This window comes from Prionailurus bengalensis, chromosome C1 (genome assembly GCF_016509475.1).
Source record: "Prionailurus bengalensis isolate Pbe53 chromosome C1, Fcat_Pben_1.1_paternal_pri, whole genome shotgun sequence".
Taxonomy (NCBI): domain Eukaryota; kingdom Metazoa; phylum Chordata; class Mammalia; order Carnivora; family Felidae; genus Prionailurus; species Prionailurus bengalensis.
Window position 1 is genome coordinate 104,236,750 of NC_057345.1, and position 21,861 is coordinate 104,258,610.

A 21,861-nucleotide genomic window follows, 5' to 3' on the forward strand; every position below is an offset into this window, starting at 1 on the left:
CTTTTAAGTTCCTTTGTCCTTTCAAGTACCTACTTTACACGTAATCGTGGTGTGGGTACAGTTTTGTATCTTGCCTTTTTACAGAAGACTATAGGAGAAGCACTTAGGAGAAGCAGCTGTAGACAAAGAGATGAGTGGTTGAATCTCACTTCTACACCTGCCAGCTGTGTAGGTTACTGAATCTTTCTGTTTCCTTATCTGTGATGGGGGGGGGGGTGGGGGTGGGGGACAAACAACCTCAGGATTATTACTATTACAAGGATGAGATGATAATTCAGAAACTCTCTTAGCACAGAGCCTGGAAAACAGCACTTAACAATTCCAGGTTTGTTTTACAAACAAACTTGGGGATTTTTTTTATTTTTAATTTTATTTTATTTTTCTTAAAGTTTATTTATTTTGTGTGTGTGTGTGTGTGAGAGAGAGAGAGAGAGAGAGAGAGAGCAAGCAGGGGAGGGGCAGAGAGAGGGAGAGAGAGAATCCCAAGCAGGCTCTCTGCACTGTCAGCGTGGAGCCCAGTGCAGGGCTGGAACGCACAAACCATGAGATCAAGACTTGAGCTGAAATCAAAGAGTCGATGCTCAACCAGCTGAGCCACCCAGGTGCCCCTGGGGATTTTTCTTTAAACAGACTTTTCCCCAGCTAATGACACCCTACACAGGTTTTTTTTTTTTTAATTTTTTTTTTCAACGTTTTTATTTATTTTTGGGACAGAGAGAGACAGAGCATGAACGGGGGAGGGGCAGAGAGAGAGGGAGACACAGAATCGGAAACAGGCTCCAGGCTCTGAGCCATCAACCCAGAGCCTGACGCGGGGCTCGAACTCACGGACCGCGAGATCGTGACCTGGCTGAAGTCGGACGCTTAACCGACTGCGCCACCCAGGCGCCCCCCTACACAGGTTTTTACATTGGTTGTCAAATGTATAACTTTGCCTCAAACCTTTGTAAGCTTACACCCCTCCAGGTTATATTTCGGTCCACTTGAGAAAAGCCCCAGGGAGGCCTACACGGACTTTCCACCCCACCCGATTCCCTTCCCGATTTGGGCTGCTGTTTGACACGCAGCTGCTTCCTCGGGGGATTGAGCTTGGCCAGGCTGCGGAGCCCAGGGCAAGAGCTCTCCTGAATGGGTTCATGCAAGGCTCTCAGTTTCTCTCAGAGGAAACCCTTGTTAGCAAGTAATTGTGGCCCATCCATAGGGCCTTGAGTCAGAGTCTTGGAAAATCAGCTAGGTTAAAGGGACAGAGGGGACTTAAGCCTTGTTTCCTGGCCATGACTTCCCGGGGCTGCATCAGCCTTCCATGTAGTTGAAGAGGTGCCAACGAGGTACCATGCCAAAAATCATCTCCCCACCCACCACCATGCTTGATGGGGGGCCTGGGAGTCTCACTATTGGTTATTCCTCAGATTTCTGACTTTGAAGGCATCTAGTAAGTCTTGTGTGTCACCATCAATAACTGTCCTTAGCAGCGCCTCACTGTAATTCTGATAATGGGCACCCACCTTGTACTCTGTTCAAGACCCTGGCCTGATGCATTGCCCGCCTAGTACCCCAGCCCCTGGGATGCAGCTGTTAACCTGCTGCCAGCTGACAGATGTCCCCCGTGGTGCCTGCCTGGCATCTTGCACCACTCCTGTGGCCTGGCTTCCGTACTGATGCACTCTCCCTCCTTCCTCACTGCCCCCCTCTCCGTGTGCTCAATGTCTCATTGTTCTGACTCCTCTGATGCCAAGGCTCCTCTGGACCACATGCTGCTGGCTCTCTGCACACAGTCTTCTGCCCACCAGCCTGGACTTGAGGGAATGGGCCCAATTTACAAGGCCCCAGGCATGTTATAAGAATCAGTCCTGGAAATAACAGTTGCAACATCAAATAGGGCTTTTCAGAACGTTGACATATGCTATTTAGTTGTTTTAATTAAGACTTCCCTTCTTTTGAGTAAAGAGACTTTTCTGTCCTTTGGGGCTTTTACTAAAAAAGGATGTATGTTTTGTAATAGTCATTGCCAAGTGGTGGTGTTTTAGGTGCTATTTAGATGCTGCTTGAATTCTGTGTCTTTCAAGAATGTTGGCCCAGACTGAAGTCAGAGACGGTTGTATTGTGGGGTTTCCCGGAAGAAATTCGGGTTCTTCTGCTCATCAGTGGCTGGCTTTGTCTCACCTGTCAGATCTCAACCTCATTATTACCTCCTCAGAGAGGATTTTCTGCCCATCCTGAGGAACATCCCTCCTCCACCTTTGTTAGCATCTTATCTGTTTCCTCCTTGGCGCTTATCACAATTCATAATTATTTTGTTTGTTTCCTTGTGTTAGGGTGTCTTCCCTACCAGAATGGAAGCCCCAAAAGATGGGACTCACACGTTTTGTAGAATTACATTCCTAAAACCTGACATAGTGCCCAGCCCAACCTAGGTGCTCAACAGATATTGTTGAATAAAATTTTTCTCTTTTCCAAATGAAAGAAGATAAAAAAAACCTATAGATCATACTCATTGCTGCCATCAAGTAACCAATGAGAAGAGAAACTATTGATCCTGTTCTATTTACGTATCTATCATTTATACATTCTGCTTACTATTCAATCCATGGATCGACTACAGGGCCTTCTAGGGTCAACAGAGGATTGGGGAGTGGGAATCCTGTTTTTGGCAGCCCCTCGAACCTCACTGTTTTCTTCATCTGCACATCATGAAAGCAATCCTTCAAGACACCAGCGGGGTGCCCACTGCCCTTGTTCCCCTGTTTTTCTCTCTGCTGGGAAAATTTGCTACTAGGAAGAAATCTGAAATTCATTCCTACTATGATTCTTCATAAAAGTGTTATTAGCACTTAAGCACTAAGATACTTTAACCACAGTAATGAAACACTGGTAGTAGAAATTCTGACCTTATCTGGCACTGGAGGGAGGGAATTTGGAAAGGAGTCTGCAGGGGCCTACAATCCACAGTGTGTTCACTGTACTACCTTCCTCAGTGATGAACCTTTAAAGGGGAGAGGAAGAGAAAATGAGAGCAGATACATGAGGTTGAAATCTTACTTGCTGTAAAATAAGTCCCTTGGCTTTTGCAGTCTGGGTGTAATATAAACTGTTAAATGTTAATAGCTATGTTTATAAAACCGTGAGAGGCACTGCTTCTTTTCTAGGAGAAAAAATGGATCTCAGAGGCTTTTTCCAGTTGGACTCCGCAGGCCCCTGTGGGCTGAGCACCTTGCTCTTGGACAGATGCCCCCTGAGTCGCAACTCTGCCGTCATAAGATGTGTTCTATGATCTTGCAAGCCTCTTCAGATGAGCTTTCCTACCCTGATGAACAGCACTGGCCAGGAATTAAGAGAATTCTTCTGTTTGTGTTTCTCAGCCTTTGTTTCTTCCTCTAGGAAATAGGACCCCTAGGGGGAGGGGGGTGGGGGGAGGGGGTTGGTCAAGTGCTAGGTGATCCCTTGACCCTTTGTTTGGAGCAAGAACCATTTCTCTTCATCCAAAACAATGTGATCCCAATCAGGGAGGCCAGTGAGAAGCCTCCACTGTCACGGAAATTTCCTGGGCCTCAGTATCCCTATAGGAACACCAAGACCCATTTCAGAGTCATCCTTGAGGCCTTCACTTGTCTAAAACCTCAGCCTCTTGAGGCCCAGGCCAAGTGTCCTGTTCCATGTCATTTCGTCCTGTGTTTCACTTCCCGGAACCTGTGGTTCATAGAATTGATAATAAATGAATTCCCATTTAATTCTATTCCAATTGCTTCCTCTGTGTTCATTTGAGTTAATTTGACCTCAGTTAATTGGACCACCTCAGTTAACTGGTAGATTGTGAGCTCCGTGGGGAAAGTTCTGGAATCATCTCTTGACATCCCAGGTTTTCAGATGCTATGAATTCAACACAATAATGAAAATAATAAAGACAATAATGACAACAATATCAATGATTATAATTTAGTGACAGATATTATTTCCCAGGCATTCTGTTGAACTCTTTACGGTCTCTCATTTAACAACCCAATAGGGTAGATACTACAAAGCTCAATTTACAGACGAGGAAACCAAGGTTCAAAGATTAAGTAGCTTGTTGGAGCCCAGCTGTCAATCAGAAGCTGGGATTTTCACCCTTGCAGGCTGGACTCCAAAGCTGTTTGCATTACTGGCTGATGGGTGGGGTCCGAGTGCTTCCCTCCCCCACCAAGTCCGCCATCCTTCTTTGTGGTCGCGGCATGAAAGAGACACCAAAGCGACATGCAGGGCCAAATTTTATTAAGACACACTACACATATCATTTCCTGTTTCATTACTGAAAGTCCCATCATCAAGGATAATCTCATAGGATTTCTAATCCAATAACACCCATTTCACAAAACAAACCCATTTTAGAGATGGAAGGAGAGTCTTCTCGGTTTTGTTTTGGCCAGTCTTCATGCCAATGCCGACAATAGATAAAAAGGTGTCTTCTCTAGGGACCTGGAATGAGCAGTCATTCTTCCCTAAATGGCATCCTGGTCAGTCCCCTCCAACTCTCTACCCTCATACTTCTCTCTACCCACCAATAGCCAATAAGCAAAGGGGCCTGGAGACGGGTGAGTGGGGCAGAGGCTGAGCCTACCTCTGAAACTTCACCCTCCTCTGCCTCAAACTCTCACCTACATAGGCCAATGCCACTATAAACAGTGAGGTTCAGTCCCTCTGCCAGGCATCTGGAGGTGAGGGCAGGAAGATACAATTTCCTTTAAGGTTTCCTTTCCTTATTTCAGACTCTCCTCCCCCTCCCCCTCCCCACCCTATTGGCACACGTGCGCGCGCACACACACACACACACACACACACATATGCATTTTAAGAAGTAATCATCTCCCTGTAAGTCTCAGTATCCAATTCTGAGCATCCTTTACCTTCATCCAAAATGGCAACCACCCATTATGGATGGACTGAACAGAGAAACCAGGCCAGTCCCTGGGAAGGCAGGGCTTTTTCACAGTCTGCAGTCCCCACTGCTTTCTGGCAGTCTCATTAGGAGCACCAGGGAGACATAGGAATTTGTGTGCTCTTAAATGAGGCCCCTGCCAAGAGAGCTGGAGATTCCCTTACTGCTTCCATGCCCCTGCTAAGCCCTCCAGGGAGAGAGAGATCTGGGGGCTCCATAGCTGTCATCACACCTCCTCTTGGCACTCTAAGTTGGCAGTCAGCAAGGGAAATAAATAGGAGGGAAAAATAGTTTTCCAGTATTTTCTCTCTTTTTTTTTTTCACTTTTATCTTCACAGCAGAATTATTTTTTCCCAACGGGAATCTGAGAAGCACAATGCCATCTTTGTTTTAATAAGACCTAGGGAAATTCCACTGGCCTTTGTGGCTGGTGATCTGGTCAGGATCTGAGAGAGGACGACGGCTTCTTGGGCATTCTGGTCGATAAGGTCTTTAGGGGAGCACTGAGTGAACAACCAAGGAAGGGAGGGATGGGATGGTTTCTATCATCAGGTTGAGCTGTAAAAGAGCCGCAGGATGACAGGTGGTGGCAGGGATTCCAGTGGGGCCTGTGTACACAGTCGCTCCCTAGGGGAGTGTGCACCCCCATGGGCTAGTTAGTTGTCACCCTGGCAGAAGTAAAGTTTGCAGCATCACCAAGTGGGACATTTGCCAGAGGTACATACCAAAGCACTTGTAAAGTTGAGGTTGCTAGTCAAGTTCCAAGGGCCTCTTTTTAAGTAAGACTGGATAGAGGGAGGGCAGCCCAAGGCCACCTCATTGTCACTCCAAGGTTTGACCCACAGAGACAACAGATTCAAGAGCGCATCTAATGTAAGGTCCTTGATTCATGCTCTTCATTGGCTAGGAACGTTGGCTCTTTCTTGCAGGAAGAAGGGTGATCGGGTCAAGGAAGCCATAGGAACTTGGAGAACCCATCTGGTATGTGGCTGGTATGTAGGGAGCCATCTTATCCTTCTGGCTATCCCTCCCAGGCCAGATTTGCCACAGTTCTCTTTTCTTCTTCTACCCCCTTGACTAAAGAATCTGAAAGTCTTCTAGGTACACTGGGTAGAGGATGGGGAAGGGACAGTAGCCTGGGTGGGAAGCCATGTCTCTGCCTGCACTTGCAGAGCCCTGGTCCTACCTTCTGGAATAAATGAGCAATGGCCTTGAGACCCAGAGCCCGAAAGGAGCAGAACAGATATGAGAATGAGAGATGGGGTCGGTAGGGACACATCTTCCCTCTCTGAGCCTCTTTTTTTCCCACCTGGTCCTGGTTCCCCTGCACGGAGGGTCACACTGATAGGTCATCTGACCTGGCCTTGCTGCTGGCCTTGCTGAGACGGCGCTTGTCGCTCTGGTAACCATGGGGGATGCGGTGGCCTGGAGAGGCTCCATTGGGTACCTCAGGCTTCTGGGCATAACGGATGTGAATGAAACCCTCCCCGGGAATCTGCTCCTGGCCTTGCACTTGCTCAGTGGCCAGGTTGTCTGTGTTCTGCTGGGAAGCCATCTTGTTACTGAAGGGATTGAAGAATTTCCCCCCAGGGCCATTCTCCAGGCACTGATTGAAGTCAGGGGGTGGTGTGCAGTTCTGGACTATGCCGGCAATCGGACCAGGAAGCTGACACTCAGCCGTGCCCTGCCGAGATTTGGCAAAGCGCTGCCTGATCTTCTTCCAGCCCAGGTGGTAGAGCTCAGCCAGGCTGAGGAAGAGGGACAGTGCGGCCACCGCCAGCATAAAGACGATGAAGACATTCTTCTCCGTGGGCCGGGAGACATAACAGTTGACAGGGTGGGGGCAGGGGCTCCTGCGGCAGACGTGCAGGGTGTCCAGGAAGATCCCATAAAGGAGGTACTGGCCCACAATGAAGGCCACCTCCATGGTAGTGCGGATCAGGATGCTGCAGACATAGGTGTTGAGCAGAGTGCCCTGGAGGACAATCCTTCCATTCGCTTCTTCCCAGCAGGACAGCTCTGCCTTCTCGGCCACGGGATACTCGTAAGAGCCAGCACCCCGGACCTCTTTGGCCCTCTCGGCCTCCCGCAGCTTCCGCTTCTCCTGCATGCGCACGGTGTGCATGGCGTGGCCCATGTACACGAGTGACGGCGTGGACACGAAGATGGTCTGCAGCACCCAGTAGCGGATGTGCGAGATGGGGAAGGCTTGGTCGTAGCAGACGTTCTCGCAGCCGGGTTGCTGGGTGTCACACTGGAAGTCTGCCTGCTCGTCCCCCCAGGATGACTCGGCCGCCGTGCCCAGCACCAGCATGCGGAATATGAAGAGGACGGTGAGCCAGACCTTGCCGATCACCGTGGAGTGCTTGTGTACCTCCTCCAGGAACTCTCCCAGGAAGCTCCAGTCACCCATTCTGGCTCAGTGGGGGACAGCCACCAGGACTTCTGCAAATGGGGCAGAGAAAGAGAGAGAAAAAGAGAGGGAGGCTTGCAGAGTCTCGAGGGTGCAGTCATGCTCTGGGATGCCACCGGTCCGTGCCAATGTGTTCTTTAAAAAAGGACAACTCAGGAGTCAAATTCACCTGAAAAGCTCTCTCTCTCTCTCTCTCTCTTTTTTTTTTTCCAGGCCAGCAAAAGATAAAAGGAAAGAGAAGATTAAAAATGGTTGTGTTAGCAAGATTCAAGTGTGATTCCCGCACTTGAATGGATCTGGAAATCGACTGAGGAGTGTGTTACGGTGTGGATTTTGTGCTATTACCTCGAGAGAGTCTACTTCAAGAGGTCTGGGGTGGCCCCCGGGATCAGGATTTGCCCCAAGCAGCCCAGGTTGTTCTGAGGCTGGCTGTCCAAGGGCCACGCCTGGAGAAATGCTGGTGAAGCAGAAAACACACAGGACTGGTCTCTGCCATCACGAGGCTGGCCATCTGCCTCACTGTGTCTGCTTCCTTGTCTGTAAAATGGGGACAGACTATAGCTACGTCAGTGTCCTGAGGGTTAAATGAGTTGAGGTATATGACATGTTGGGAATCATAACTCAAACGTTCCATAGGTTTGAACGGCTCTGGGGTGAAAAAGAATTATTCTGGCTCCGGAAGGCAGAACTGGGCGAAGGGGAAGGAGTAGGTGAGGGGGCGGCAAGTCTGGCCTCTTAGGACGCATTCTCTCGTCTTCGGACATGGCCCAGCTGTCTTGGGAGGTGGCGAACAAAAACGTGTTGGGTCACACCAGCGAAAAGCACTGCAGATGAGCGCTCGGGTTCGTGCCCACCTGCTATGCCTCAGTGTGGTGCGGCCACCGCAACCACACAGCTCGGCCTATCCTCCCGCGTTCAGAAGGCACCCATGCCCAGACCCGCTCCTCCTCAAATCCAGAATAAATGCCCCAAACAAAACCTTCTCTCCTCAGGCCCTTGCCTGCTTCCTCGGCCTCATTTCCTGTCTGTCCCCATGAGTGCCTTTGGTTCCATATCCTAGAAGATTCCCAGATGCCCTCTTCCCAGCCACATGCCCCCTCACCCCTAGCTGAATCCTATTAACCCTTTAGAACTTTAACCCAGTCAGGGCTCCCTCCAAGCTCCCTGATCCTTCAAGCTGAGGCTCTTCGGCTCCTGTGGTGGCTCTGAGGACACTCAGTTCCCTCCTAGCACTTGCCATCTTGTTTCGTGGTCCTCTGCCTGTCTGCGTTCTTCCAGTAGGGGCTCCTTGAGAACAGAGATTGCCTTTTCCTCTGTATCATCATCACCTGGCCCAGAGCCTAGCCCGGAGTGGATGCTTAGTAAATCTTAGTTGGGTGAATGAAGGAGGGGTGGCAAGCTCTGGTGTTCCCTACCCAGGAGCAAACCAATTCCCTATTCCTTGGCCGCATCCCTGTAGCGGGGTAAAAAGGCCAGATTTCACTTCTCAGTCTCCACTGCAGTGAGATCTGGCCAGCCAGGTATGGGGAGAGTCTAATGTAGAGGGAGCGCTCTAGAAACTGTTTTTCCATTCCCCAGTAAATGGAGGGAACCTCGCTGGAGGTCTCACCCACCCCCACTACCTCCTGTGTGGACAGGCCTGTGTGAGTCAAGATGTCTGAAGCTGTCCAAAGATTCTCAGAAATGCCAACCAATATCCTGAGGCTTCTGAATCAACCCTTGAATCTCCTACCTCCAGAATTCTTACTTGATGAGTAATAAATGTCCTTATGGCTGAAGCCTCTAAACAATCCTAATCAACAGTGATAAAATATTATAATGAAAAAAAAAAAAGGAGGGAACCGAACATAAATATTCCCTTCTTGGAAGGACAGAACCTCAGAATCTACTGGCATCTTAGAGATTGTCAAGTTCAAACCTTGACCTTCACATCTTTACTGCCAATGTGCCCCTGGTTCCTATCTGAACATTCTTTATGCATACGAGGGAGGAGAGGGTGGGGTGCCATATTTCATGATGCAGGCTCCCTGGACTCCTGAGTTGGGATCTCCTTGACAGAGACCAGCCTCCTGGCCCTGTCTTCTGCCAGGCCTCTGCTGCCCACCCCTGAGAGTCCGCACATGAGTGTAAAGGGCTTTATCTCTGTTCCCCTCCATATCAAAGACCCATCCAGGTCTTGAGGCCTTTCCTCTGGCTTGCGATCAGACATCTGCCCTTTCCCTTAGGTGGTGAAGGGTCCCCCCCTCCCTTAGCCTCCAAATGTGGAAAATTGTGGAGCGTTTGCTCAAAAGGAAAATGGCTGATTAGATAAGAGTTTGAATGATCTGTCATCTCTTCTAGGCACGTGCCTAGTGTTCAGCACCTTCAGGGTCATCCACACACGTGCAGGGACCAGGATGTGCTGAGTGTCTGAGAGAGGGGAGGGAGAGAAAGTGGGGCGGGTGGGGGAGACATGGGAAAGGAGAGAAGGGGAGAGGAGGAGCAAAAAGAGGGAAAGGACCAGAGGGAGTTGGGAATGGAAAAGGAAAGACCGCGTAGTGGTTAAGAGAAGGCAGTTTGGGGGTTAGTTAAGTGGAGTTCAAATCCCTAAATACCACTGAGCTTGGAGAAGCTACTGGATCTGTATCTCAATTTCCCATCTGCAAAATGAGCATACTGTTATTTATCTCATAGAGTGTTATGAGGCGATGTATAAAAAGCACTTAGCACAGTCCTTCCCATATAAAAACTAAAGAATAAAAGGCAGACTTTACTAGCAAGGGAAATGGTAAGAAAGAACAAGAATGGAGAAGGAGGGGGAAGGAGAAGAAAGAAGAGATGTGCATTACAAAGAACAGATGGAAGAGCAGAAGGGGAGAAAGTGAAAGGGAAACAGAAATGGAAATAAGAAAGACACAAAAGGAAAACTAGAAACAAATGTCATATCCTTCCAAAATTTGGGGCAAGTTTTCCAAACTGCCCTCAGTCCCTGAAGACTTTCCCCTTGATCTTTTGTGTCGCTCATTCCTTGCATGTCCCCCAGGAGATCTAAAAATAGTCCCGGGCAAAGAATGTGACACTTTGGTCTGGTCTGCCAAGAGGCTTGACTGCTGCCCCCCTCACTTGCGGTGCAAGGGATCCCACCTGGAAGAAAGAAAGCGCAGTGGAATAGGAGAAAGCCGGTTACATCAAGTAGGCTCCCTCATGGGGAGGGAACAAGAGAAACTAGCTGACGAGGTGGAGGGTGACGCAGACTCCATGTGCCCTGGAGGCCGCAAACAGGTGACGGGACTGCGCATCTGCGACTTCCTGGATGACTTAGGCGAGGTCAGAGAAACTTAAAGCTGCTACCATGCACCAGTTGCTCAGTTTATAATATGAGAGTCAGTTTCCCAGCTACACTGGGTCCCTTTGGGGGGGACTCAGCCAAAGAAATATGTAGATTAGATATTCATTGAGTTTACTGGGTGTACAGCATACAAAATGTTTTGTAGACTATCATCTGTTTGTTGGCAGGAAGTGTGTCAGAAGGGGCAAAGGAAGCTGCCCATGCCATGAATAAATTCTATCAAATACAATGGCAATAATACACCTCACTGCTTTAGCTGTGATCCTCACTGGCTTCCTACCGCTTATGAAGTTCAGACCCTTTAACTTCAACTTGAGATCCTCCACAGCACAGCTACATCCTTTTTTCCTGTTCCGCTCACATACCCAATACTTAGGCTACACAACTCCCCACTCACAAATGGGGAGTATACATGGCCCACACCTTCTCACCTCTCTTTGTCTTAGCTCCTTTCCTCTCTGCCTACAAAGTCCTTCCCTTTCATTCATCCATTTAAATTTTTTTTTAACGTTTATTTATTTTTGAGACAGAGAGAGCCAGAGCACGAACGGGGGAGGGGCAGAGAGAGAGGGAGACACAGAATCGGAAGCAGGCTCCAGGCTCCGAGTCGGCAGCCCAGAGCCCGACACGGGGCTCGAACTCACGGACCGCGAGATCGTGACCTGAGCTGAAGTCGGAGGCTTCACCGACTGAGCCACCCAGGTGCCCCTCATTCATCCATTTGATAGGAGTGGTTACCAGGTATCATACAAGACCCTTAAGACACAGCAGTTAGGGGCGCCTGGGTGGCGCAGTCGGTTAAGCGTCCGACTTCAGCCAGGTCACGATCTCGCAGTCCGTGAGTTCGAGCCCCGCGTCAGGCTCTGGGCTGATGGCTCGGAGCCTGGAGCCTGTTTCCGATTCTGTGTCTCCCTCTCTCTCTGCCCCTCCCCCGTTCATGCTCTGTCTCTCTCTGTCCCAAAAATAAATAAAAAACGTTGAAAAAAATTAAAAAAAAAAAAGACAGCAGTTAAAAAGACAAATAAGGAGTCCCTGCTTTTACTGAACTTAACTGCCTTCATATCCCTTAATGACGGGGAGAGACCAAACACATAGTTGCAATAAAGCATGATGTGTGTTAACATTAAGAAAGTTTAGTGTGCTCTGGGAACACCTCGGGGGAGTTGGCTCTGGCTTAGGGAGTTGGGGAGGGCCTCGTTAGGTCAGGACCCTCTGAGGAACCCTGGATAATTGAACTCTACAGCCTTTTGCAACTGATACACCTGAAATCCCCAAGGCAAAAGAGATGGTCCCCGGAAGCCAGATGAGAACATCCCAACTCTGTAGTTTCTTCACTCCAAAACCTTCAACATCCTCTCTATGCGTGTCATATCCTGGGACAGAGCAAACATTTGGAAGAGTCACCAGGGAACTTGCTTGGTAACAGTGACATGGTGCTTAGATAAGAGGGAAAGGGCCAAAGGAAGGCTTTTGTGTATAGTGAGCAGGAATCATTTTATTCCCCTACTTTGTGTATTACGTGGCTACAGACAAAATTCAGGTACCTACATTCCCAGTCCAGTGTTAGCATTGTTGCCTTCCTACACAGCCAGTGTTTTCAAAGAAAACCAAATTAGAGCAACCTGGGTTAACATAAGCTCATAGCCAGGACCTTTTCCTATGACCCCACAGATCTAGGTAGAAATGGAGAAGTCTTTCCTCAAATTGATCCCAGCCCTCTTTGATGTCTCCTGAACTCTAAAGACTCTAAATTACTGTTCAGCCTATAGGGTACATTCTTACTTATATGCTGCCTTATACCGATTTTCCAAAATTTTCTATCAGCCACCCCACAAGTACTTTTTTGAGTCCCCTCTATGTGCCTACCACTGTTCTGGGTACTGAAAATTATATCTAAGAGACACCAGACCTGGCACTTACTGGGCCCTCAGTGATGCCTGTTGATCCAATAACATCAAGCAAGAGTCCTGCCCTCAAGGATTTAACAGCTTTTCCCTTCAAATGAGTAACAGATTTCTCCAAGTCAAAAGCCCTGTCTTCTACTTTGTATTCTTATTGCATTAGGTTCTCACGTTAGGTAAATAATAAATGCTTTCTTGTTTGTTTATTTTTGGTGTTTTGTTTTGTTTTATTTTGTTGTTTTCTGAGAAGGGGAGGAGCAGAGAGGGAGACAGAGGATCCAAAGCTGGCTCCGCACTGACAGCAGAGAGCCCAGTATGGGTCTTGAACCCACAAAACCACGAGACCATGACCTGAGCTGAAATCAGACACTTAATCAACGGAGCCACTCAGGTGCCCCCATAATAAATGCTTTCTTAATGATTGAAAAAAAAGTGCTTCATCTAGCAGTAAGATTACAGAGTGATCAAAAGGAGGCTCAAATCTTCCTTAAGTCCAGCAAGAAAAAATAAAACCCTACACAGTTCAAAACATGCTTCTCCTACCTTCTCTTGTTGACTCCAAGAGTGCGGGACCATGTTTGTTTTTTGTTCACAATTGAATACCTTCAGAACATATAGACCCTCAATTTTTATTGCTGAACAGAGGAATCCTCAGAGCCACTTTGTGGGGTGATGACTGTCGCCTCTGTTGTGCAGAAAAGGAGACATCTACAGAAGGTAAAAGACCTGCTTGAAGAGATGAAGACAAATGGAGACAGAACCTAGACCACTGAGTTTCTGGTCAAGTCTGGTGCACACCAGAACGCTTCCCTCCATCTTCCTTCCAAGGGTAGAGCCCATCGATTCTTATGTCTCCCCCTTCAGTACTTCAAAAGCTTCTTCTCACCCTGGGGCAGTGAGTTATTTGAGACTCCACTACCATTTAGTGATAAGGCCTGGGGGCCAGCTTTTGGGCAAACAAGAAAATATTTATGATGCTCCCTTGATGTGACCAGCACTGGGTGGGGTGCTAAGGGGATTACAGGAAAGTATAATTCAGTTCACCCTCACAATTCAGGCCCCAAAGATCAGTAAGACTCAATGTTGAAGGAATTCACTGTCTGGTGACGGATACAGACACAACCAAACGTGCAAATACACCAGGCTTCCCAGAAGAGGCAACCCTTGAGTAGGAGTTAAGTGGAGGTGACATTTGTGGAGGTGAGGAGGTGGGAGGCATCCCAGACAAAGGCAACCACAGGAACAAATCTACCAAGTGAAAAGCAGCATGGTTTTAGAGGACAATGAGCAGAGCAGGGGAGGTAGAGTCTAAAGAATAGGTGGGGGCAGGTTATGGAGGGCTTTGGAGGCCATGCCTAGGAGTTTAGAGTAGTTCTCAACCCCTATGATAGACCATGTTTTTCATACATGACTTGCTCCTGTGGGTAGACCCTAATGGGACACAGCCCTCAGATGAGGTGGGGACATAAGGCACAGCACAGTCAATAATCACCCTGCTGTCCTTTAGTAGTGGCTGTAGCATAAACTAGGTAGGCTGCAGGTTACAGGTGCCACCCAGCACCCTGCTGAAACAGCACCCTGTCTCCTGCTCAAGAAAGCATATTGCAAGAGAGCAAGAAGCTACCATGGGGATTCCTTGAAAATTCTCTTCCTTCTATTGATTCTAATCCTGTCGTGTGGAGCCACACATAACAGTTGCCTTCTCATTTCTGTGCCCCCACCCCAACCCCAAGTCAGAAGCTGGGCCTCAGACTGAACTGTAAAGTCACTGGGGTTTCAAACACGTAATGAGAATTATGTGCTCTATTGGCTGTGTGTTATTCTCCAACTCAACCCTGAGGTCCTTGAAGAAAAGGCCCGTATCTCGTCATCGTTGTATCCTCCCGCTAAAATCCCCCTACCCACTCTTTCCTCTTAGTGCTTGACATTGTGCCTGGCACCTGATAGGTTAATTCATGTACTTTTAAAAATCAACCACAGTGAATGAATTACAGCACTCAGCTCACTTGAAACACCTGATGCCAGTAGAGGGACTCCCTGGGAGGGTGACCTTGGGGCACCTGCACAATGGCTGTGGTGACCAGAACACCAGGGAGACAGCAGCCCCTGAGCCTTCCTCTGTCTGTCGGTGACAGAGCCCTCTGCTTCGCTGAGAGCAGGACTGGATGTACCTGCTCACCATGGACTGTTTCTTCTCCATTTCCTCCCCACAGATCACTGGGGAAGCTCACCCAAGTTTGTCAAAATTAGATTATAAGACCACTCTGCAGAGCCTGAGTCTAATTCTGGACGACGACACATGTTCGGGGCATTATCTGACAGATCTCTTGTTCTCAATAAAGGTTGTTATTCATGGTAATAATAACAGCACTCTGGCCCATGCTATAATTCCGCTCACCAAACAGTGGAATGTGGCACAGAGCAGGGCTGACTTGTTTCCCAATGAAGAGAATTCTGTTGTAAAAGGACCCGAGGGGCCTCACTTAAAGGGTCCTCGGACATAATACCACATCAGGGCAGCTCAGTTCAGAAAATGTTTATGGGACTCCTGTGCTGTGCCGACATCAAGGGTGGCTTTATAAAGTAAAGCACCAAGCATGACCATCATCTCAAAACCCTTTTGTCCCTTATTCATTAGTGCACGTCTTTGTGATTTCCCCTTCCTCCCCCTCCACAGTTTCTCACTAAAATGCAGAGATACAGGGAGGATTGCATAAGAAAGTGGTCTTGATCTTCAGCCAGATCAGCAATCTTTATTACCCTTGGAGATGCTCAGCTCCATTTTCTAGTTTACCTCAAGTGACACAACAATCAAACTTTCAGTCTAGGCGATGATGATTATAGTAACATAAAGCGACTGAGACCTTTCTATGTGCCAGACATTTTGCAAGTTTCTTGACATGCGTTTTCTCATTTGATTGTCCCAACAACTTGGGCAAGTGGGGATTATCCCCCTCCCTTTTATCCGGGCTGGGGGAGGTTGGCTGAGCAAGGTCACTCGAGGAAGACTGGCCAGTAAGCAGAGGAGTTGACACCAAAACCGGCTCTGGCCTTGTCTGACAGCAGTACCCCTGCCTGTCTTCACAACTGTGCTGGATTCTATCTAATCACCTAGAGTTCCTTTCTCCAAAAATCCTTACCAGTCAGAGGCTGGCCGCTTTTACATAAGGTGAGCTCTGCAGGGATGTTTTCAAAGTGACTGTTGGAATCGGGAGTTGAGTTCTAAGTGCTTGGGGGTAATTCTCACATTTAGAATTTCCACTGTTTTCCTGACTTAGGTTTGGCGCAGCCTCTTCGGCCTCCAGGGAAATAACCATGTGGGTAATACAGCTACAGCTATTGAGCTGGGCAGTGTGGGCAACCTTCTCAGAAGTCTGGGGCAGGGGGCTTACACCCCTGAAGCTTGATCACTAAAGAGGGGGGAGGGAGACAGAGATGAGAGAGAAGAAGGAGACAGATGGAGGAGATGAAGTGTCACTTTAATTTCCCTTCGACTCCAGCCAATGGCAGATAATTAACCGCTCTCTCCATTTCATTATTTTCATTCTAACAAGGACAGAGAGGGTCGCTCAGAAACACTCTACTGGCAGACAGTTGTTTCAAAGCCACAGGGGTGGAAGGGAGCAGGCAAAGTGGGGAAGGAGAATTATGCCAGGATAAGTAATTTTCTTCTTAAACTGTTAGAAGAAATATTTGTAAGAGGTGGATGGGAGGCAGTGGCAAATGGAGACATTCAATTACAATGAAATATGGGAGGTCCTTATTAATTACCCCCAAAAGGTTGATTAAAACCTATGCAGGTATTAATGAAAATTGAATTTATGGGATGCTTACATTTCTTTATTATTTCCACCATCTTGTCATAGATTCATATAGTACAGTAGAGCCGAAAGGAATCTAGACATCAATCAAAACCAATCCCTTACTTTTATACCAGCTGAAGACCAGGTTCCAGGAAAGTTCAGAATAGCGATAACAGGTACCACTCAGTTGAGAGTTTTCCACATGTGAAGCATTTTACAACTATACCTTTAGCCCTTCTGTTAACTCTGGTAGGAAAGTAGCTATGATCCCATTTTACAGCTGAGAAAACTGAGGCTCAGAGGTCAAGTGACTTGTACAAAGTCACACCAGTAGCAAATGCTGCCTAAGGGACTTGGCAGCTGGTCTGCCTGACTCAAAGCCCACCGTCGCTCTGTGTCTCTCAAAGGGAAAGCAAAGCAAAGAGGCCCCAGCACTGACAGCTGGTGACAAACCTATGACCAGAACTCTATCTAGTCTCTTAACTCCCTGAGCAGGGCTCTTCCCACTTTCCCAGAAGAGGCTCAGGGTTTTTGCTGTTAGCCTCTGGCTTATTGGCTGGCCAGCCCTTGCATATGCTGTTCCTAGAATGAACGATTCCATCGAAGCCCTCGGCCCCCAGTTCTCAGGATTCCCAGACTCTTCAGCATCTGCCACCATTTGGCCAGAATTCACATATAGAAAGTTATTTCCTTTTTTAGCCACTAAGTGCTCTTGGCTGCAGCAGTGTCTACTGCCGGGTTTTCGGCCGGCCAAACAACAGGCTTTGGTGCTCCATTGATGTCAAATCGTGACAAGAACAGCGGAAACAAAAATAGGTAGTGGGCCTCACGTTTCCTGCGAAATGGTGGGATTCGAACCCTGCCTCCACGCTCCAGTTGTGAGCCCTTAGGCAAGCCACTCAGCCTCCCGGTTTCCTCCTCATCTGAAAAACGGGACTGTTTCCTTGTGGGGGTTAAACAATACGTGGATGTGTGGAGGCCCCTAGAACAGTATCTGGCACATAGGAGGCCCTCGGGAAGGTGAGGCCCTTGTCTTCATTTCTGACATTTCCAGTAAGAACTCCTCTCTGGCATGACCCAACTAGTCAACCTGACACAGACTTCGGCAGTGCAGCCGGCCGGTTACAGTGATTCCCAGGGACCCTCACTGTAGCACCGGGTGGGGTAGGTGACCGTCAGAGGCGAGGCAAACATGGGCGATGGGACGGATATTCATTTCACTGTAAGTTAATTATTTCACTGGGTGTGCAGACCCTCGGGGGCAAGCGTGGAGAAGAAGGGAGGTACAGGGCCCCACTCAGATCAGGCCTCTCTCGTTCTTGAAATAGGTCCGGCCTGCCTCCAGACTTTTCTCTTAAGTCAAGCCTTTGGGTCTAGGGATGGACTCCATTGGAGGTCACATTACAAAACGTGTGCTTCATGTAATTCCTGCCTTCTGAGAAACTGCAGCGCTTTTGGATCTGCTCACCAACCAAGCCAAAGGCACATCCACAGGGTAGGTTTGAAGCTGGCTCAGTTCTACTTCGAAGGGAAATAAATAGGTGATAGTCTAGAAGGGCCATCCCGACCCCTCACTAAATCTGCCCTCTTCTGAGGTTCTGAACGATGAAGATGCCAGGTTGGATTAAGGTCCTGGAAGTTATCTCTGAACAAGAGCCTTGAAAGAGGGCCTCTTTTCAATCCCAGCTGTTTGTTTCTCTGTGACTCTCGATGAGACGTGTCCCCTCCCTGAGCCTTAGTTGGCTCGTGTAGAGAAGAAAGCAGTTGAGCTGGATGGTTGCTAAGGCCCTTCTAGCTCTAGGTGAGAACATCCGGGGAGTTTGTGACTTGACCAACTGTGATAGTGTGGCAAGTTAGTGGCAGAGCCAGAAGGCAAAGCTAGAGTTTCTGACCCCCAGCTTAGAGGTCAGCACAAGTAGTCCCAGAAAAAAGTCTGTGGTCGTAAAAACCAAGCGGTTCTTCCTCAGAATTATTTGCCAATATGAGCCTTCCCTGTAGAAAGGCTTTTACATAAAATGAGAGGTAGTTCAAAGAAACGGGCTGAGGACCAGGTGATCCGGATTCTACCCTATTGTTCTATTGTTCATTGAGCACTTAATATATAATAGCCATTTTAAATACAGGTTTCCCCCACTATCCAAAAAGGTAGAGGGCTCCTATGAAACCATCTGTAGGCCAAGATGGTGTAAAGTGAAGAAGCAATGACCTTGACATAAGTATAAATCCTCTTTTGGGGAGTGCCTGGGTGGCTCAGTCAGTTAAGCAGCCAACTTTTGATTTTGGCTTGGGTCATGATCTGAACAGTTCGTGGGTTTGAGCTCTGCATCCGGCTCTATGCTACAGTGCTGAGCCTGCTTGGGATTCTCTCTCTCTCTCTCTCTCTCTCTCTCAACCCTTCCCCACTTGCTCTCTCGCTCTCTCAAAATAAATAAATAAACTTTAAAAAAATAAACAAATAAACTTAAAAAAATAAATAAATAAACTTAAAGAAAATAAATCCTCTTTCGGATTTCCACCAGTGAAACAGACACTATAACGTAGGTCTCTTGTAAAAGTTGAAGTGGCCTAAAGCAAACTTTCTGGTAGTGGGGGAAATCTGTACATTATTTTATTTAATCTTCATAAAACCTTACAAGGAAGGCATTTATTAACCTCTTAGGCAGATGAAGAAACCGGGGCTCAGAGACATCAAATAATTTTCCCTAGGTCACACAGCTGAAATTCCAGCCCCAATGTGACTCTGAGATAAATTCTACCTTCTCTCTGCGCTGTTTCAATACCTCTGATTCTGAGACCTCCTGACTCCCTTTCCTTATGAACATGAGTGGATTGTTGAAAGCTGATTTTTTTTTTTGATTTGCTAATATCCAGAAACAAGTGAATCACAAAGGGGACTCAAGCTGTCATTCTCCAAGAACAGCAGCTTCCGACTCGAGACAAGGAGTCAGTTTCTTTTCTAGGAGCCCTGAAGCTTTCCTGGAAAAATGGGCATCTCTTCCCTTCGGTCAGCTTAATCCTTGAGCCCACGTTGGGGCCAGCTGGCACAGAGAACTGCTAGACTCCCAGGTGGGGGAGGTCTTCCCTGACACAGGGAGCTAAGCCCGGGCCTTGGGTCTCCCTGGCCCTGAGAACTACGGGTCCCGGCAGACAGCCTCCCTGTCCTGCTTCCATCGGTGCGGTGGGATCAGCCAGGCTCCAAGAGGCCAAGCTGCACGGTGGTAGCCCCAGCCGGCGGCCAGAGCCCAGAACCCTGCACTGCACACCACCCCGTCCCCAGCGGCCCACAGAGATGAGGAGGTGCAGGTGGGCAGGTGGGTGTCACTGCCAGAAAACAGGACTGTGGAGATGCTTAAATGGAAGAAGCAGGGAGGCCTGGAGAGAAATGGAAGCTCAGAAAACAGCTGAGGACAGAGTCCGAAGTGGCCGAGGTTGGCATGAGCAGCCTCGGATGTTCTCCCAAGCAAACTGGCCTGACTCACTGCGTCAGCCCTCAGAGGTCACCCTCCTTTCCTAGGCTTCGTTTTCCCCATCAGTCGAAGAAGGTGACGAGAAATCTGAGAGACCTCTTCCAGTCCTCATGGCCTAGGACTTTTGGCCAATGGCAGGACAGGGGACAGGAGTGAGGCAGCTAACAGACAAGAACCAGTCTCAGGAGCTCGGCGAGAACGTCCATGGGGTTCAAGGGCAAAGCAGGACCGTATGATTGTGCTCCTGCCATGTCTCTATGAACTTCATGGCTCTGGGTGGGAGTGTGGCCAGAAGGCACTGGTGTGGAAGCCGGGGACACACCTCCTGGTGTTCTGTGCTCTGCGAGCCAAGCCGTGTCAGAGGACTGCTCCTTGGAGGAACAGCCAGGGGAGTAGGCTCTAAACAGTGCTGCCGCCCTGGGGAACCTGCCGGAAGGTGGAAAGTTCAGAGCTGTCCCTAGAGAGCCGTGAATCAGGCTCTTGGGCCGGGCTGGGACTCTGGGGGCATTGGGTGGAAAAGATGAGGGCCTGCTGACAATGAAAGTCAGGCTGGGCTGCCTATAAACACCAGCTCGTGTCCCCGGTGGTGAGCCCACACCAGCTGGCACATGGAGGGGCTGCACCTCCACACGCCGGCTGCTGTCTCCTCTCCAGTTTTGCTGGATTTCTCCTGGGTCTCCTGACTCCCGGTCCAGTGCTCCTCACTCTGTCCTGCCTTTTCTCCGGCCAGTCGGACCCCACGTGCCAGAGCCTTGTGAGACGCCAAGGAGTAAAAACCAGGAATCCCTCCATTATGATGTGACACTGGGAAGGGGGGGGTCAAGTTAAAACTGAGCAAAGGCACAGGAAAGATGTAAAACCCTCATGTGAAGCTTTCCTTTTTCAAGGTTCCCAGGTGCATTTGAGCTGAAGGAATCATAACCTTGTACAATGTTCCTGCTGAATGGGACCGGAGGGATCATTCTACTTCAGACCCTTCATTTTCTAAATGAGGAAACTGAGGCTCAGAAGGGGGGAAGTGTCTGGCCCAAAGACACACAACCACTCAGGGCACCAGAACCCGGGCATCTCGACCCCCAAGTCAGGGTTCTTTTGCCACATGCTCAGAAGAGAGACCAAGGGGCCCTGCACCCAGGAGGAAAGGGGACCTTTGGTGGGCACCTCCTCCCGCTTCCACTCTGGGGGGCTCACCAGCCTCTCTCCTCCAACAGCGACAGCGACAGCGAGTGGCAGGCCAGCAGGGACATGATACTCTGCAGGAAACTAAGCAGGGAATATTTTTAAACCACCCAACATGCCTTAGGGGGGTGGAAATCAAAACACTCCCTTAGATGCTGCTGCGGAAAGCATTTCAGAAAAGATTCCAAGCCTAGAGGAAGCATCGTAAAACAGTGATGGTTTTGGTTTTTAAAGGGACAATTCCGTCTTAACCAAAGTTCTTGGAGATGGACCGCCGCGCAGCTTGGAAGATGCCCCTGGAGCCACAAGTCCAGACCCAAGGCAAGGGCCCTCCCCTCCCACTTCTAGCACTCCTTATAAATCAAGTGTCATTTATCTGCTGCTTCACAACCTCAGGGGCGCAGGGACTAGCCAGGAGTAGGGGGCAAGCCCCCAGGGACGGAGAAGGAGCTTTGTTGTTCTCCAGCCTGGAATTCAAGGCTCTCCCGTCAAGGGTCGTCTCATCTCTGGAAAGCAAGTCCGTCCTTACCTTCTCCTCGTCCTCCTTTCTGGAATGTCCGCGGGCTTCCCGCCCCGGCTCCTGGCCGCCTCCTCTGCCGCCCACCGTTCAGGCTCTCAGCCTGCCAGTTGCGCTCCCACCCCGCTTTTGACTCCCTGTCTGTCGCCCTCCCTCCTCCCACTTCTTCCTACTCTTTCGGTCCCCACCCCCTTCCCCTGGGTCCCTCCCTCCAGGCTCATAATCTGTGCTCACTTCAAAAGTTTTCTTTCCTCTACCTCCCTGCAGCCTGTCCTCACCACCCTCTCCCGAGGAGACTGACAGAGCCCTCCTCCTCCCCCACTGACCTCCGCTGTCGCTGT

At 49.0% G+C, this 21,861-nt stretch overlaps 1 protein-coding gene across 1 annotated transcript; it reads right to left on the reverse strand.

Annotated features, from left to right (window-relative positions):
* Positions 1 to 4,231: 4,231 nt before the first annotated feature.
* Positions 4,232 to 21,661, reverse strand: GJA5 (gap junction protein alpha 5). Its single transcript, XM_043576031.1, has 2 exons — positions 21,533 to 21,661; positions 4,232 to 7,357 (listed from the first exon to the last, which is right to left on the reverse strand). The coding sequence occupies exon 2, from the start codon at positions 7,323 to 7,325 to the stop codon at positions 6,249 to 6,251; it is 1,077 nt and encodes a 358-aa protein (XP_043431966.1). The 5' UTR covers positions 7,326 to 7,357; positions 21,533 to 21,661; the 3' UTR covers positions 4,232 to 6,248.
* Positions 21,662 to 21,861: the final 200 nt, after the last annotated feature.